Source organism: Dermacentor andersoni, chromosome 5 (genome assembly GCF_023375885.2).
Source record: "Dermacentor andersoni chromosome 5, qqDerAnde1_hic_scaffold, whole genome shotgun sequence".
NCBI lineage: Eukaryota > Metazoa > Arthropoda > Arachnida > Ixodida > Ixodidae > Dermacentor > Dermacentor andersoni.
In genome coordinates this window covers 121,693,970-121,713,254 of record NC_092818.1, presented here as the reverse complement: position 1 = coordinate 121,713,254, position 19,285 = coordinate 121,693,970, and the positions used below count along the sequence as shown (strand labels likewise).

Sequence of the window (19,285 nt, the reverse complement as noted above, 5' to 3'; positions counted from 1 at the left end):
GCAAGTCTTGCCAAGGAGTCCGCTACCTAACTCCTCTCGACGAACTTCCGATCGCACTACACACAAGAGACGGACAACAGATTCTGCGAGTCAACAACATACATATTCTTGGGCTCCTAATCGAAGCCACCGGATGCCACGGACACACGGTCTCACACTTAACCGCGAAAACCGAAAACATGATCAGACTCATCCACAGAGTCTTGGGGCGCTGGAAGGGTCTCTGCGAAGATAACCTTCTGCACATATACCGCGCATGCCTTATGAGCCACATTAATTACGTAGCCTCTGCCCACAACTGGACGAAAATAGAAAAGACGAAACTAAACACACTCATGCGCAAGAGCATCAAACAGGTCGTGGGCATTCCACAAAGAGCAAGTACAGCAAAGGTTTTTCAGGTAGGCATGTACAACAACATCGACGAAGTGATCGAGGCTCAGACTATGGCGCAAATACTCAGCCTATCCTCGTCCAAAGCCGGTAGGCTAATCCTAAACGAAGCTAGTGTCTCCCCTTCTCCCTATCTCGAGCATGCGGTTACCCTACCGAGCGAAATTGGAGACAACTACAAAGTGTCACCGTTTCCCAGAAACGTCCACCCACAACACAACGTGGGTAGGCGCCGCCCGCGCAATTCTAGACTGCATCGACGCGGATCGTAAAGCCACCACATTTGTGGACGCGGCCCAGTGCGGCAACACATCCACTTTTGCACTAGGAGTCGTGGACGTCAACAGAACGCTACGATCATCCGCATCGGTTAAAACAAGCACCAGCGCTAAAGCAGAACAAATAGCCGTAGCCATCGCCATGGCAGACCCCACATTTACTCATGTCTTCACGGACTCGCGTGCCGCAATTCGGGCCTACGAATGTGGCAATGTATCTAAAGTAGCGCATATACTACTAACGAGCTCCAAAGAGAGCGAACGGTGCCTCTCCTGGTTCCCCGCTCACATGGGGAAAGCTAACCTCAATGAAACGGCCCACGACCGTGCGCGAGAACTTGCCTGCCGTGACGGTCCCACGGCCTCCGAATGGCTGGACATACAGTTTATTGACCAGCTACTCACTTACCAAGAAGTCACCTCACACTAGCGAAAACGCAGAACCAAATTCCTGCTCCTGCACGCCAAACTAAAACACGCACAGGCGGCCGCGTTTCGAATGCTACAAACGGACTCGTATCCATCACGAGGCCTACTAAGCCACTACAACTCAGAAATCCCAGCAAATTGCCCAGACTGCCCAGAACTCTATTGCTCACTCTCGCACATGCTATGGCAATGTACCGCGTTCCCAACGGGCCCTCTCTCCAGTGAGCCCGAATGGGAAGAAGCCCTCAAAAGCCCGGACCTCAAACTCCAACTCAAGGCCGTCCAGAGGGCGCAAAAACTGGCGGAGCGTCTCCACGTTCCCATCCCGACTTGGGCGTCGCCTACGGTTTCGGCCGGAGGAGTTCCCCGCGTGGGATCTCCAACGGCTTGAAACTCCTCGGGACTTCAATAAAGTTCTTGATTGACTTCTCGCATTCTGAGCTCCATACGTATACATTGAACTTTGATCTATCAAACTTTGAACAAAATCTGTGGTATAAAGTTTCTTTTTTTCTCCCTAATGTTAGCTTCGTTGACCTCTATGTAGAGTGGAACCTCATCGATACATAACTGGTGGGAATGCGGGATAACTGTGCACTGAACAATAATACACACCAACTGGCAAGTGCAAATTTTTTTATCTTTACCTACACTGCCATAAACAAAAAGAATGACATACTACAGTAAATGGTGCTTGAAATGCAGACCAAGAGCTTTTTTTTTTTTTTCTCCAAAGCAGTGAAATACAGTTCTTGTTCTTTTGCACGACCATGCGGTAGTCTAGAGAGCTGGTGATACTAAGCAGCGTTTTGAAACTTTAGTATGGAGCACAGTTGCAGAGCAGACGATGTATTGACTTGTAGAGCTTTCCCCGTTAGTGCATTCGTGTTCATTCAATGATCTACTGAAAACTGAGGCTGCAGTTTAAGTGCAGTACGTGTTGCGACGTAGCTTTGACCGTCCTGTTTGATTTGCATGCCTGCCAACTCTCCCACTTGCACAGGCATGGCCATGAATCTCCTGAGAAACTTCTCCGGTTTAAAAAAAAGAAAGTACTAATAATAATTTGTCGTGCAGCACAGCCATTTCCGAATCATCATTACGTGTTAGGAACGAAGTCTTATTTAAATCCAAACCATTTGTGTGTAGGCAGTGTAGGCCTGACTCCATTCACTCCAGATCGAGACATAGTTTTGTGAAGGGCGCGAAATAGTGTTTCAACTTTCACAGCTACGTTGTTACCGAGGTCATGTTGAAGCCCAAGAAGAGGTGCTTGCAGGTGTTCTTGAAGTCTTGCATTTCGAAATGCTCCTGTTTCGTGCAATCCAGGAAAGGCAAGCAGTTCAGATTTTGCATGACTTGTGCATATGATGTTAGTGTGGTCCACGGTGGGTAGAGCCAATATAAAACTGCATTTGGCATCAACTAGGCACCAGAATCTGTCACTGAGAAGCAGAGGGCCATGTACAGTTTCTTCACCAATAGCAATCAAGATTGTTGTCTGTGCTGAATGCGTTTTCACTGGATTTCTCATTGAGTACGACTTGCCACTGAGTGTTAGGGATCACGTTGGGCCACTTTTGCACTATATGTTCCCGAAGTGTGACTGTGTGGAGTGCTACGGATTAGCCGAACCAAGTGCCGTTGCAGGAGAAATGGCCACAGAGGTGCAGAGTGTGATGATGGAGAGCCTGAAGTGTTGTGCTTTCATCCTTGCAGTTGACAGTAGCAATGATACCTCCTCGCAACTCTCTATCATGGCAACCTACTATGTAGAGAAATGTGGGTGGGTTGAGAGCAAACTGTTATGACAGGCAGACACTTCAATAAGAGGCTACCAGGTGAAAAACTGGCGACCTGTCGCTTTACATGCCTTTATTTTTTGTTGCCGTGATTTTGTTCGGTGTTCAGTGGTTTTGTTCTCCCTCCCCTCAATTTCCTGCAGTATTGTTTTGCAGTTTTCATTTAATGAGGTCCAGCACACGCATATACCTGCAGCGTTTATTACAATCAAAACAATGCAGAAAAATTGCTTAGCAGTAAAATCACCTAACAGTAAATAAAGGATTTGCATGCATCCAGTCTTCGCTGGCAAGCAGCACAAAACGTAGACCGTTCGGTACAGAACATTATTAATTTCTTCTCACCATTTGTTGTGCTATTACGGAAGCTGCACTCTATGTGCCTTTCACGCTTGTGGTTTCGAACATGCCATCAGCCAGTTTGAACAGGATAATGTGAGCTGGAAGTGTGCTTATGAGTGCCTCCAGAGCTTCAAGACGAATTCACACAGCCTCAATTTGAACATACTATTTTATTCTATTTGCAGACAAATACGGCTAATTGCATTATGATGGTCTTTGCTGCACAAAATTCACTATTGGAAACAAACAAAATGGCTGCGATAATTGGCAGGCCATGCTGATTATGAAACACACAAACATATTGCACTACACAATGGCAGCTGCAAGCAGTAGGCAAGGTGTTTGTGGAAGTTTTGCCCTTGACATGATCTCTCCTGCATAAGCCAGGGCTTTTGATTACATCTTTTTGTGCATTCACACATGGTTAAAATTAATCTGAAGCCCTTTACTAGGATATTTCTGAGTCCTTAGATTGCTGAGGACATTTAATCCCACCTGTCAGTCAAGCCAGTCTGTCTACGTCCGTCATTGGTTAAAGGCCAACTGCAAGAAAACCTTGAGCTCTGTGGAAATTCTAGTTTGTTAGATATGTAGTGCAGCCTCTGTGCAAAATTTTACGTCGGAAGTACGAGTGGACACGTCATGAAAAGCTTCCTAAAGTGGACATTTTTTATACCGAAACTGAAAGACGGAAAAAAAAAAATCACTGCCATTACCGCTCACCTTAAGTGATGCATAACTCTGAATGCACAGCTCCTCAGCACATCTCCCAAGATTAGATGCTGTCTGCAGCATGCTGAAAATTCTCCAGAGAAGACGTATTGAGACTTGCCTCATATCCTCTAATCACTATGTGTCGACATCATTTGCTTAATGGCTATTTAAAACTTGCCAAAAAGAAAATTAGGCAGTCGCGAGCCTTGCAGCTTTGTCAAGAGTGCCTCAGTGGTAATGTGTACTGCAAATTTATTACCAATTTGGGCAAATTGAACTTTTATTGCAGTTGGCCTTCAAATGTAATCATTGTAGTGTGTCACTGCCTGTTCTTGTGCTCCTGTTAATGTCCCCTGACGTTATGGTATACAGTCGCTGAACGATTATTCAGACATGCTTTACTTTTCAGACAGCTTTACAGAACCGGCACCAGCCCCAAAGACGTAATATATGGGGATGGCCAAAATTTCGGGAGTTCTTACTGCATGCTGTTTGATAATTAGGACTCCTCCTGCATGACCGTGTGCCAATTCGGCCACTGAGAAGAGCGGAAAAGCAATGTTCTTGTCTCAATATGTTGGCGGTGCCTCTCCAAAATGAAAAGTAGCAAAGCCTGGCCGATGTTGTACTCACTGACTGCAAATGACAGGACAAGCAAAGCCACTAAGTTGTAAAGGCTGCATTTGCATGTTTGTCCTGTCTCGCACATTCAGCATTTATTCATTTATGTGTTAATAACTACACGGTATCAGGCAACTTCGTTGACCACTGTTATAAATTTTTTGGTGCTCAGAATCGTAAAATAGCATCAGATACCACATTTGAGCTCTATCCTCAATGGCGGTGGCAATGAGGTTGGCAATAAAACTCAAGTGCCAGACAATGTTGTGAAGTTAGTGAGCACTTTGCTGTCAGGGCACTGTTGACCTATTTTAACTGTACCTTTGTGTATCTGTAGTGACAGCAGGAGAAATACAGTAGAACCTTGTTAATACGTTCCTGTTAAGTACGTTTTCCCGGTGCTAATGTTGGCAATTGAGAACACAAAAATGATCCAATAGAGTTACGCTCATTTTTCATCGGTTCATTCGTTCCCAGAAAACACAACTTTTCGGCACCAGTGTTCTGTACATTGCCAAACTGCAATCGTGTGATATGTTTTCTGGGCACTAGATCCCATGTAAACAAGAAAATGCTTGAGGCGCACGCTATCAAGAACAGTCTGTAGCTACCCGCCGGGGCAGCTTCGCCGCAATACTCGCCCGCCCGCCTCACGTGAAAACGCCGCTGCGCACTCATTTTCTAATTTCGGTACCAGCAAACCTTCTCCGGGGTCATTGCACACAGCCTTCACAGCTTTCACCGCCAATCCTATTGCGATAAGCATCTTCGCCTATCTGTTTCACAGCGCATGGTGCCTTTGGAAGCCTAGCGCACGCTTTGAATAGGCGATAACCAAAATGCGCGACCGTTTCCTGCTGTAGCTGCGATCGTATATGTTTTCCGGCCCATCTGAACTAGAAAAGGTGCAAGGCGCATGCGATCGAGAACAGTATATAGGTTCCTGGGTCACGTGAAAACGACGCCGTGCGCAGTTTCTTATTCCGGTACCAGCCAATCTCCACCCGGGTCATTGCACGTAACATTCACAGCTATCGCCGCCAAACCTATTGCAATAAGCATCTTCACCTATCTGTATTACAGTGCGTGGTGCCTAGTGCCATTAGTAGCGTGCCGCACACTTTGAGTAAGCAATAATCTAAGTGCGCGCCATTCGCGGCAGCAGGTGGCACGATGTGAGCATCCTGTTTTGCTTTGGCACAATCTGGCATCACCCACCAGCTTGATTTCGTTTCGGTTTCCCATCGCACTCTTAAAACACCACGCAATAGGAAAACAAAACGTGTGTCGGGCCGCTGGAGCACCGCCAGCTCGATGCATGTCGGCGTCTCGTGCCGCAACGATCTGCGCAACACTTCGCATTACGTAGATGTCAAGAATGGTTGAGTCTGTCAAATTTTTCAAGTTGCTTCAGATCGTACGTTTTCCCAGTTAGTACATTTTTCCCGTGTTTCTTTTTTCCAAAACGTATGAGCGAGGTTCTGCTGTACATACTGGCTTTAGCTTGCATGCAAGCATATATGCGTGCAGCAACCTGATGACATGCTTTTTTGACCACTTTTGGATTAAGAATCTTTCCTTTTTGGCGACTCCATTACTTCGGCCTCTTCATTATTATGAGCTTTAGGCGGTCTTCACCAAGTCTGAATTATCAGTCAGCAACTGTATGTCTACGCTAATCCCTCTATTGTGTCCAGTATGCTGTACATATTTCGTTTTTAGTTTAACTCAAGCGCTCGAAGCCAAAAAGCTTTTCAAATTGTTTCCAAGTGTGGCATGTTTTATGTTTAAGCATTTTAATGCTGCGGTTGCTTGAAAGCACTAAAAGTGTTACATGTTTCCTGAGCTTCTCTTTCAAGTGTGAAACCTCAAAAATATTTATGTGTCGTTATACTAAGCTGCAGCCAGAGTCTGACTGTTTGAACTACATGAGTGGCTATTGGTCTTTACAGGGCAATATTGCTCGTTACAGGGTAAGTACAGCATATCCAACAATGAATGTGTCATTGTAACCCTTTTCTTTTTGTTGTTGTTGCTCGGGGTGAGGGATGTTCACTAAAAGATGAGAGCATCGGCTTTAAAGCTGGGTTTGCTTGCATGCGTATGCACTGCTGTTTTCTGTATCTAGCCCTTTTGGTTATGTTCACATTATATAGAGAATAGGAAACTGTACTTGTTAAAGAAATCTTGTGTGGGTGCAGAAGTTGCAAAGTATAGCATAACAGAAATGTGGTCTTCCTTTTCATATCATGAAATAGACATAGGCATTAAATGATATTTCATTTGCACTGCTCTCAGTCGTACATTTCTTGTTCTTTGTCTTTGTCTGCATCGTGACTGCTTTTCCTCTTTAGGTCCTTGTCATCAGGAAATCCAGTTACCATATCATCTCTTCCTCATTTGATACAACTGGGATATTTGCTGGCCTGTCTCTTGTTAATCCGCTACTTCTGTTTCGCAACAAACGGTCCTGTCATATTTTGTTGAATCTTAGATACCCCCTCTCTTCTTAAGATGCATTGCATGTTCTCTGTACAAATTGCCAGCTCAGGCTCAGGGGCAATAGAACAGTGGCAAACACATGCAATGATTTTGTTTCATCTGGGCATATAATCAAGTGAACTACTGGCTACTAACGACATGTTTTTTTTTTTTTTTTTTGTCGCACCTTGATGCATGGCGTCTTGAAAAAATACGCCATTCCGTCAGCATTGTCAGAACCTTTTCTTTTTTGCCCTTGCCACATTTGTATATAGTATTCACTTTAGGTTCCCCAAATGAATTTCACTGATATCCATTAGTTGTGGATCATACAAACAATAGCTCGAGCAGGGAGCATTTCCTTTTTACCAGTAGCAACGCTGTGTGTAGTCACTTAAGAGTGAGTCTATATAAATGAATGCTTCTTTGTCATGTACTTTAGATTTTCCGTAAGTTTCTGACTGCTATGATTGCTTTGCCACTTTTATACTAACGGTTGTAAAGCTTATTGGAGGAAGGAGCATGCCTGTGGTAAAAGCTTGGCCATCTAACACAGTGGTTTGCATACTCGTCCTCATTGACAATCCTGTATTATTTTTGTCCTGGAATTCCGGGTCATCTTATGTGGCTTCCTTAGGGATGTGCCATCTAAAAATGCTTTGAAGTGCAGGAGCAGTGCATGCTGCGATCTATGTTCTTGTAAAGCGGTATATTCATGATTGGCAATTAAATTTATTAGAGGTCCGTCAAGGATAAAACACTCTGCAGCTGCTCATGGTGCATTAATTTCTTTTTTTCTGACTTGTAATCACAACTATATCACAATAAGAGGCCGTGACGTGGCCTTGGCTCATTTTACTTGTGACTGGGATTTATTATATTTCTTATTGTTTGTTTCTTCTTTTCACGTACCCTAATTTTACCTCCTTGCCAAATTTATCCCATCATTCCAAATTGTTATTTTGAGTTCTTTGAGATTATCCTCTTGCAAATTTTCTTGGAAGATTTGTCTTGCTTCTTTTTTACAGTGTAGTGTTCATTGCTTTCTCATTGGTGGGGTACATACCTTTGTGATCTCATGTGTCGGAAGAAGCATTTGGCTTCATTGGCTGCTGCATCTGTTGTTGAATGTTCCTCAGACTTCTTTATCCTAAACCTTGCTTTTAGAGTGTTCATTCTACCTAGTTTGGCTACTTCATCTGCTATGGATACCGATATGACATCCTGCTGCTGAGCTTGGTCATGCATTTGATTCCCATTTATGGCAACTACATTCTAATGGAAGCTGCGTGCAAAAGAAAAGGTCATGTATAGTACTCGTACGTATGCTACGTAACCTCAGGTGGTCAAAATTAATTTGGGTATTCTGCTACTGCACACCTCATTGTCTGGTCCAGCTTCAGGACATAAAACCACATAATATTATTACAGTAGACTTCCGTTCATTCGACTAAGTTATTTCGATCCCGGGCAAGGGTCCTGACAGGCATCCATACATTTCTGTGGGCCCAAACTTGCGTTATTTCAGTCTCAAAGTTTGCCTTCGACGGATAATTCGAACTTGACTGGTCAGCTTCACGGCAATAAAGACCTGTTATCTGGTGAAGCATGCCAAGAATGGCAAGGGGCTACTTTCGCGGGACGTAATACGCATTTCTTAGTTATACACGCATGCACGCGCCGTCCTCTGTCACAGTAGGAGCACCTAGACGATAAGTAAGCATACTGGCAGGCATACAGAGCTGTTTCTGACATCTCTGTGGCGATTTGAGCCCTCATTTCGCCCACCATGCGGGTCTGTTAGCGAGATCGTCAACGTGGCCTAGTATGCGTTCCTTAATTACACGCGTGCGCACATGCCGTGTACCGAAAAGCGGTTAAAAACAATGTTTTGGGAAAGCTAGTGGAAAGCAAGGCAGTAAGTTGAAAAACTCTGAAAGTCGAGGGGACGTTTAGGACATTTAGAGTGGGGGGCTATCTAAATCTCTGAAGACCTGCCAGTAATGTTACTAGGCGTCTAGGTGGTCGTACACTGACTAGAGATGGCGCATGTGCGTATGTAAATTAAGGAACACGTGCTATGTCCTTCAAAGGCTTGGTGAAATAACGTAGTCCGCGGGTAGCATACACTCTTGTGAACATCACAGCCAAGTTCTGCTGTCGTACGCGGCCCGTGGATCTCGCAAGCGGAGCGCGAAGTCACCTTTTTCTCAAATGCTCTCGTTTCAAAAACCCCATGCTCCTCGCTCTTTTCTGTATGCTATGTTTCGTTATAAAGCACACTCCAATACGCGGCTGCTATTGGTCACTGCGCTCGGCTACACCGCGGCCGCCGCGACGTGCCGCTACGAGTCCAGTGGCTAAGCGCATGAAACTCTATGGCTAATAAGCGCACTGCGGCTCTTTGAGGACATCCACGTTGGCTTACGTTTAGCGCAGCACAGGCACGAAATCGGAAATTTGAACTGCGCGCCACAGTGACGTCTCCACCGTAGCCTTCGCAGTGCAAGGCATTGGAGGAGGAAGGGGAGCACAGCTGAGGCCGTGTTTGATTGCCGATAGCTCCGCTTCTGCTGAATGCATTGAAGTACTTTTTGCGGCAAAGTGGTTCTGAAATAGCCTATCTTCACTTCAAATATCTTTTTCCACTTCGATAAAAAGTGGTTCAGGGCCCCTTTAACAGTGGCACCTTTCCTTCCTTAGTATGCTTCTCCGCAAAACGCAGCTGTAGCGTAACGAAGCTAACTTTAAAGGCAAACACTGCTAAGTGAATCAACAGCATGTTTCTGTGTTTTTTCTCTCTTTTGTTTCATTCGACCAGTTTCAGCAGCCCTGTCAGGGTCTAATTAACGGAATTCGACTGTATTAATAAATATTATTTCTACTTTTATCTATTTTATGCTGTACATCAGACTTCATAATATTTTGGTTCTCTAGGTCATTCGCTACCGTATGCTAAGCTGAGACATGTTAATAGGAATGTGTGGCCAAAGCATAAATGAAAGTACAGTGCACACAAATGGTCAGTTGTCTCCAAAGACTGGTATTTACAGCCTGTCCACACTGGCAGGCTGCAAAAATGCTCATCCTACAGCAATAGTATTGCTTTTCTTTTCTATGATTTTTGTTTTCTCACTTTGAAACCACAGAAAACAAGCAAAATTATCACAGTGGAGCAAGCATCCTCCCACTCTACCTTCAGTTGAGCTTAGACACGTCCTCGCGCATTCCTGTTAACGTATCTGAAGTCAGTACAGTTGACCTTCCAGCTTGGCTGGTACCTGATTGCACAGTGTCCCTGAAAACTTTCTGCTAAATTAGCACCCAGTGGGCATACAGCTGTTGAAAGCTTCATGACCTTTCCATTCTAATTATTTTTCTTAAGTTCCCATTATTAACCTTTATGGCTGTAGACACATGTGGAGACCTCTACTAGCTTGTTGATTTGCTGCAACTTTGCAGCATAAAACTTGGTTAAACGGGTCAACCATTGCACAGACCATATTTTCACTGAAATATAGTACACGGAGCTGTTGCGCAATACTAGGGCAAGTGTTAAACATGCTGCAAAATGCAGTCCAATATTAGCAATAGTATAAACGAGAGACATTAGCAGACTCTAAAGACACTAGTTTCATGTCCTTTCGTCTTGTGGTATTTCAGTGCCATGGGATTTCCAAGGGGATGTTACAACTGTTCAATGCAGACAATTTTATATAACCAGGTTTAATATATCTGGGTTCATGAGTATGCTTCCTAATGTAAATAAGGATGCCTCGGCAATATGCTCAATCACTAAAAAGAGTTGCAAACAAGTAATAGTAGAGCTTTCTGTTGTTCTGCAATGGCAGAACATAACTTGGCAATAACAGCTCCATAGAGCAACACTTACTACATAACGGAAGAATGCAAAGCAGACTTACCTTTAGGTAATTCTAGGTGTTGCTCGCTGTTCTGCTGGTTGCTAGGGTGCATTCTCTCTCTCCATTTTAGTAGATGCAGCTGTATGCTCAAGGTGTTGGGTAGAATTGTTACTCAGTTTTAACTTTCTAATTTCCCCCATGATGAGTTCTGCTAACCCGTTCAGTGTCATTTGCATACCAGCATTTTGCGTTTCTGTCTCACCATGTCACTAATGTACCCATATGTGCCGGTACATTAGTGATATGATGCATGCAGTAACACAAAGTTGGCAAATTCCAATGTAGTTCCACCATCTTTTATGTGTTTCTAAAAGAGAAGCATATTTGGTCTCCCTCTGGTTTTGCGCACCCTATTATGAGGATGGTTGCACAGCATGCATGTTCGCTAATGGAAGGGTAAAGTGCTTCTTCCTTGAATGTGGCTGTACAGTCTCTTTGAAATGGGCGCCCATGTGGGACCTTCAGCTGTTGATTGGAGCAGGAGCTCTTCCAAATCCAAATATGAGCCAAGCTTGGGCTCAGAAGATGACATCTTGACATCCGAACTTCGTGGCAACTTCGACTGTGTCAGATTCTGATCCTCGTGCTGTGGTGCCATCGCGGAAGCATGTGCATCAAAATTAAGCTAGGGGGGGCATAAACGGAAGATAGGAATGTGAGGCCCATACCATGAGGGCATTTGTCAGTGTGCGTCATTTTTTTTCCCTTCTGCATAACCAAGAAACAAACCATTGTCTTTGCTTTCAATATGTGAGAAAAAAAAACTTGCTGAAAGTTTGTCGCCTCCAAAAAAAAAAAAACCAATACCAATAGGGTTAAAGCCCCCATGCATCTTATCCCGAGATCTGGTGAAATAACTTTTTTCAGCCGTTTCGATTTAACAAAGTTTATGTGGCAAGCCTAAAGCTTTTGTGACAAAAAGAAAACCCCTTGCCTGATACAAACTTAATCATTTCTCCTTTCACATGCAAATGTTCCCAGCAAACAGCAAAATACACTGACTGTCTAGCAAAGGACTGAATGAACCGCTGCATCAACTGTCGTGTTTGTAGATATGCTCCCAAACACATTAGCGGCCCATCATTATAAGAAAGTACCACCCCGAAGTGAACTACACTTATTTGCAAGTGAATCAGCGACAACATTCATGACAAATGAAAGTGATACCAGGTGACACCATGACTCGGCGTTGTATTGATGTTGTACCATCTCACTGCCCCATCGTTATTACAAATGAGCATTGCAGGACATTTCAGTGATCTTAGTTGTGCGAAACACTACTCTATTGTAAACAAACAAGATGGTGGCATAGCATTGGTGGGCTGTGGTGATAGTTATTTCGGGTGTGCCAATACAATTAAACCTCGACAAAATGAAGTCAGTAAAATCTGCAATTCTTCATATTGAAATTTTGTTATATTGAAACATGACCTTTTCTTTCATATAAGTATAGTCGCCATTGGCGTTTTCTTACACCGATGGGGCTCGCAAAATTTTCAGAATTATCGGGCATTCGGATAGAGCAAATTTTCATATTAAAAAAAATCTTTTGTTGAATTTGAGAGTCGGTAACGAAAGATGCGGTTTCATATCATGTGGACAGTATCTTCACATTGGCATTCACTCTACCCCTGTGGCTGATGGTGTCGCTCGCAGTGGGACAACACTATATAATAAAAAGCGCCGGCAGCAGGAAGCGAATGCTTGGTCTGTCTATCACTCACCTTAATGCATATGCATCTCCGATACGCAAGATTACACAACCTTCAGTGCTAAATGCACGGAGAGACAGTGCACATGATGCCACACCATCTCGCCCACTCTTTGCACATGCTGCAGAATAGCTCTAAAGCAGGGTGTGCTGGCCGCATATGCTGCCAGCCATGTAAAGTCATGGCTGCACTAGAAAAAGGCAGGCGTAGCAACCTGCCTCTACCCCTGCCCTTTCCGCTTGCTTGCATGAAAAGACTGCGCTCATAGAGCCACCATCCTTCTTGGCTCAACCTCGCATGCTTTCACTCGTACCCAATGCATACAATGCGTGCCTTGTCGCACTTAGATGTTATACAGAATGTAATGCTGTGCCGCTTAAACGGCCACATGATTTGAGAGGTGCGTTCGCAAGTGGCTGCTTGTAATTAAACCGTTTGACCATCTGTGTCAGCGCAAGTTTCCGTTTGTCACAGCATCCCTTTGCGGCGGCAGTGAATTTTCATTATATTGAAATTGTGTATAAGCACACTTTGTTACATTGAGGTTCTAAATACATGGTGTTGTATGGACAAGAAGTTATAAAAAGTTAAATAATTTGTTATATCGAGACTTTCATTATATCTAAGTTCGTTATGTCGAAGTTTAGCTGTATTTGAATATACAACTATGAGAATATTCATCGCTGTTTGATTTGAGAATTGACTATTCCAAATTGTCAAATGTTAGTGAATATAAGCTATAGCAACACTTTTGCATTCTTGAGGGGCCGACAATGCAAGGGAGGCCTGTTTTTTATGGTTTTGATACAGGAGTATCGTGGTTGTTGTGCAAGAAGCACCAGTTCCTGACCGAACCCATGAGGAAAATAACTTCTGCTTAATAATTTTTAGTCTATAAATAATACCCTGCCTTTAGGTATCCTGTTTGGAAATCTATAGCCCAGTTTAAACAAAGCAATTTATTATTTCGCTAGTCTCACCATATTTTATATCTTTAAGACAGCGTGCCGTGCTGTAGTGTCATACTTTCCTCCTTTAATGAACAAAATATGAACAAACAGGTGACGTGCATCAGGTGACACGCAGTTCACATGCTTCATTACTACCGTTACTGTCCCTTGTTTCATTATTGTGTAACAGGTAACATGAAGCAGTTTTTTTTCTCACTTACAAGCTCCTTGGTTGACTGGATAGCCACTTGTGAATGGCATTATGTACATATGAAATAATGCATCTAATCCCCTTTTTTTACTACATGAACTCCACACAAACATTATGTTTACTTTTGTTTAGAAATACGAAGATGTTCAATTCGATATTCGGAAGTTGTTTTCCTCTGTGTAATTTGATTCTAAAATGTTGCTTTTCGAACACCTAATTTCTTGAACATGCATGCCTGATGCTATTTGACAATGGGTGCTAGCACCAAGTACAATTTCTGCCAAAGTCTCTTTCTCTCCAAGTGATCTCTACGACTTGCAGCATTGCTTTTGACTCTGTAATTGCCAAACCTCTCTTGTTGAATTCTTTTCATGAGGGCTTTGTGAGAGGGTGCTTATCTGCCAAGAATTCTGTAGGAACCTGTGAAGTAGCTTTTAGTTCTGCTGAACCATAGAAACTTCCACAAAACAAATTTTGTGACTCTATATATTGTGGCTGGAGTTGTCACTGAATTTTGGGCAGGGACCAAGAGCGCACTAGCAGTAAACTGTTTTTGGCTAGCTTCTCGGGCACAGGCATTGAAATTAGCTTTTGACTTCACCTTTATTTTGTTTGAAGTAAAAGCTCCCTTGTCATGGACATTATGTTAGCCATTAATCTTTTGTAATTAGTTTGTGTTCATGTTCACTGTGCAGTATTATGCAAGACGAATTTTTTGACAACAAAATGTCTTCAGGAATAAAGTGGCAGTTAGTTGTAAGCTCCTGTGACAGGCACCTATGGGATGATGGGCTGCCTTGGTACCATGAGACCAGAAGGAAAACAGGTTTCTCAGGCGACCATACCAGTACACCCAAGCACTAACACGTTCATCATGTTGGCATTAATCTAGTGTTTGAAAACACCTCACGCAAACTCTTTGCAACACTTGGTGCAAGTGTTCTGTATCACCACATCTTGCCTGTTAACCCCTTTGTGCCTTGGACGAGACGGGTTGGTTTGCACATTCTGATTAAAATGGCCAATGACAAGCTGTATCACCACCCTGGAAGCCTCTCAGAGCCACGAGTCGCATCTTTGTGGTACCCTTAGTCAGATTTCAATGCTCTAGTTCACTTTTTTCTTTGGAACTTTACATATCATAGGACTATGTCAGAAGTGCTGGTGGAACCATGCTGATAGTCCAGCACATAACAGGTGGAACATCCAGTAAAACACACGCACAAAAAAAAAAGAGAAACTAAATATAAATGCAAGCCACCCATAGCAAGCATCAGGAGTGGGCGAGGAAGAGGGGGCAGTGTTCAAATTGATTTTTTTTATTCACTTGTCATCTTATCGTGCTGACATTTAAAGGCAGTTTCAACACCGACCCCATCTTTCCTAATTCAAACTGAAGGTCTAAAGATCAGTTAGCCAACAAGTGACTAGCTGTGATCAACTCTGGTCAAACAAGGGATGTTGCAGGAGCCAATATTTCAACACTTGTCTTTGTCCTGGCATGAACAGGTCCTGTGTGAGAGGGTTGGCTGCAGCAGTATCCCTTATTCTACCACTGTTGACCACTTCATGCTTCCAACTTCCTGTAATCCTCTGTCTTGATAAGATGAGCGTAGGTCAGTCTAGATTTGTCAGACTGTGGTCCTGGCAGCGGCTGTTTTTTTTTTTTTTTCTTTTTCTTCTTCAACTATTAACCTCTTCCACCCTCCCTCTGTTCCTCCTCATTTGCCCACGCAGGTAAACAAGTCTCCAAACTTCAGCATCAACTGGACGGCTGGTTGTGAGGGCCCTGAAGTGGTCAATGCGAGCACAGGCAAGACGGAGGAAGGCCAGGTGTCTCGCCTGTCCAAGCGCTCACTGTTTGACCGCTTTTGTCATCTGTGGGGCCAAGTGCCCTCCATCGAACATCAGGACCCCAGCCAGAAGCCCCGGCTCTATGCAGAAGCCAAGAAGTCTGCTGGCTTGTACCAGGAGGCGAAGACGCGCGTCACCGATGCCTTCAGCGCCGGAGGCCTCGGCACCTGGGTCTCCAAGCCCATTGAGGCCGACGAGTTTGAGCTCGACTTTTAAGCAACGAGGAGGAGTGGCCCATCAAGCAGGTGCCTCGCTGCACATGAAAACGCTGGGCGTTTTTCTTTTTTTTTTTTTGCTCCACCCTTTTCTGTTACAGTGGCCATTTTGTCACCTTTTGTTTATTATTTTGGACTCATCATACACTTGCTTCCTCTGCTTTGGTTTTATCATAGAAGTTTTTTTGTGCAGTTGTTTTCCCCTGGTCTGTCTCTTTCTAGCATACTTCTACCATTATTTTTCCCCTACCATTCTTTTTTGAGGTCATCTCAATCGTTCAGTTATATTTTTCTTGCAGGACAGTTCTGTAAGCATCTTATAGGTTTGACAGTTCACCTTACGGCTAGAGGCCTTCACAGCTAGTATAATTTACTCGCAGACAAGGCTAGTGCATCAGTGGCAAGGGCTTCACAAGGTGGGCCCATGCCAGCTGCCACACCTTTGGTGCAAGGAGCCATTGACAAAGTTATTTCTTACTAGGTACAACCTTGCAACATTGAATTACCATGCACTACTTTTTTTTTTTCTTTTGTTGCTGTTCAATTGCATACTTCCATTTCCCTTTTTCTTTTCTTGCCTGTGACTTTTCAGGCAACACATGTCACATTCTCACCACTGTTCTCGTGTTTTATGTGGGTTTGTAAGGCTGCCTCATCCATCATCATTGTCGCCTTACAAAGTCCAACTACTTTCTTGGTCATACATACTGCATTTGGTGTTTTGAAACCGTGTTACAGTAGTTTCGATTTGTCATTGAACATAACTCTCAATAAGTGGTTGGGGTCAGTCACCTCTTGTAGAAACCTAGATGCCAGGAAAATCTAAGTCTTCAAAAGACTGCTTTCTCACGCACATCCTTGGCTAAGATCTGCATTGCACTTAATGTGCAAGCTTGGTGCGACTGGCTTCCTTGTCGGAAATCTCTTGCCTCCCTGTGCATGAGATTGAGCTGCGAAAATTCACATACTTGCGCGCAGAACCCTTGCAAATGGAGTTTTAGGTTTTAGGTATGAAGGGTGCAGCGTTGTGAAGTTTATTTCTCTGTGTCTGTTTTTATTTTATGCAGCCATCAATAATGACATTGTAAACTTCTGCACCTTCACAAATTGTCACACAATGCTACAACCTGGGGAAGTTTTTCTTTTTTTCCCATTTTCTTTCATTTTTCCAGCACTGATTAAATCATTCCATTCACTACTGCAAGAAAAAGAAGCGGGGTAGGGAGAAACAGTTGAGAGACGCTTATGCTGCGCTTTGTTACGAACTTTAGCCAGGCTTAACACACATGATCAAAAATGTGTGGGCCAGTGGTTCTGCCAAAAAGAAAAAATGAATTTCTTGGCAACTCAGCCAGACGACCTGAATCTGACGAACTTACTGCAGTGTTCTCAATGCTAAGTCAGAACTGCGGCCTTCACTTTCAGGTTACATGCCAAGACATTGAGGGAGTTGGGTCTTTTCGCGTACCCCTGGGGTGCATACTTTTGAACACAGGTGTGCGCTTGGAACGGCAGCACTGGTTCCTGCATGTTCCAACACTTGTCCTCAGCCTAAATGACTTGCAAACGGTTTTGCATCATGCAAATGTTCTCGTCAAAGGGGAAAAGAAAAAAAGAGCCAAAAGGGCTTTCATAGAGATTGTGTCACTGCCAATGGCTCTCTACATCAGCTCCCAAGTAAGCATAATTAACAGCACTAAGTAGTTAGTTGGACAGGGTGTCGAAGAGGTCACTGCCACTCTTGTCCACTTTCTATTGGTTTTTTTAACTAGCAGAATAAACACATCAGGCCAAATAGTTTGTTTATAAAAGGTTTCCTGTTGCCATCTATAGCATGTATTGTATATTCTGCATATTTAAAGTATGTTTCTTTCTTCTCTGCAGGTCAGCAAGGCTCTGTAATGCGTTAGTGTAAAACAAATATTATTGGTATTAACTGCTGGTGTCTTACTGATTCTTCTGATATGTTTTTGTATCACACGGTCACTTATCACTTGGTCTAATGTTCCCAGAAGCTTCTTGTTTCTGTATTTCTAGTATGTGAAGTGCTAAAGCATGTTCGTTCAAGTTTCATTTAAGTGTGTTTGTCTGCTGCTTATATATATCCTAATATTGGCACAGACTGTGTCTTCTGAAAGCTGAACCTTCATGTCTTGGTTATAAAGGCTGCTTCCTTCTATTTTACATACATTCATAGAGCAACTCTATTGCATCTAAAACACCTTAATTGAAAGAGGGGTGTGCCCCTAACACATTTCTTTTCTAAAGTGTTTGCAAGGCTGCAGTACAATGATGCTTGTCTCTGATGCTTATAGCCATGGTCTTCACATTTGTAGCCTCTAATTTAAAAAAAAAAAAACTTACACATGTAAGGTAGCGTAGACCTCTCTCATTCAGCATTCTTCCTTCATTGTTATGAACAGCTGGGGAAAAAACATCATTCTTTCTTTGGCAAGATGTTATTTTTGTTATTTTACTATAGTCGCTTGTTTTTGCACTGTCATAACCTGTCTTGTTAGAGGTATCTCCGCCATTGAGACTCGTTTACATTATGCACATACATTTTCCCCCCTTTGTGGTCATCTGCACAACACAGTGTGTATAGAAAGCAGCACACTGTTGGCTTTGTAGTGTTTGTATTGGGCACAGATTGGAGTATACCTGTTGTTTTCGAGTGCATGTTTTTTGTCCAGTCATTGCGACGATGAAGTCGCTTGACCTTTGACTTTTGTGTACATAAGAATGGGCTCAACATGCTTTCTTTTTTTTTCCCCCGAGTTCTTCCTGCATACGACTGTGTACATATGTACTGCTAAAAGGGTGTGTAAAATTTCATCATAGTGTGCTTGCCTGCGTTATTAAAATTGGTTGCGTGGGTTACATGACTGACAGGCAATTTTATAACTTTGAGGAAACACATAATCAAAGCAGTAAACTTCCCAAACTTGTGTATCGACTCAAAAAAAAGCTGTGAACTGTGGCACTGGTGCCATGCGTGCACACAGTAATTTTCTGGTCTTATTCTGAAGATATTGGGAATGCTTGGCTGTACTCATGCTGTAAAATTCACTTTATCACATTAGAACCAACGATAAAGTTTCTTCAAGTCATCTAAGCATGTCTTATTGTGGTTGTATTGAATGCCTGTGGTGTGTAAACACAGTGGGATCTTGGCCATGAATCCGGTTAACTCGTTCAGGGTCAATGACGTAAATATACGGCGCCGCGAACAAGTCCAAAATGGTTGAAGCTATATATTTACGGCGCCTTCTGGACGTTTAGAAAGCGTGCCAATTTCCTAACTTCTTTCGTGGCATGATCTGCCGCTATGCAGGAATACAGGGAATTTTTTTTTTCGCG

The 19,285-nt window shown here is 43.3% G+C and overlaps 1 protein-coding gene across 2 annotated transcripts in view; it reads left to right on the top strand.

The window, feature by feature from the left end:
- Adar (Adenosine deaminase acting on RNA) overlaps nucleotides 1–19,040 on the top strand; it is a 64,135-nt gene extending 45,095 nt beyond the window's left edge. Inside the window, exons 5-6 of one of the 2 annotated variants that reach the window (XM_050178470.3) lie at nucleotides 6,532–6,552; nucleotides 15,594–19,040. In XM_050178470.3, coding sequence (XP_050034427.1) covers nucleotides 6,532–6,552; nucleotides 15,594–15,926 — 354 coding nt within the window. In that variant the 3' untranslated portion in view covers nucleotides 15,927–19,040. The remainder of the gene's footprint in view (nucleotides 1–6,531; nucleotides 6,553–15,593) is intronic. The other variant, XM_050178471.3, reaches the window with a different exon arrangement.
- Nucleotides 19,041–19,285: the final 245 nt, after the last annotated feature.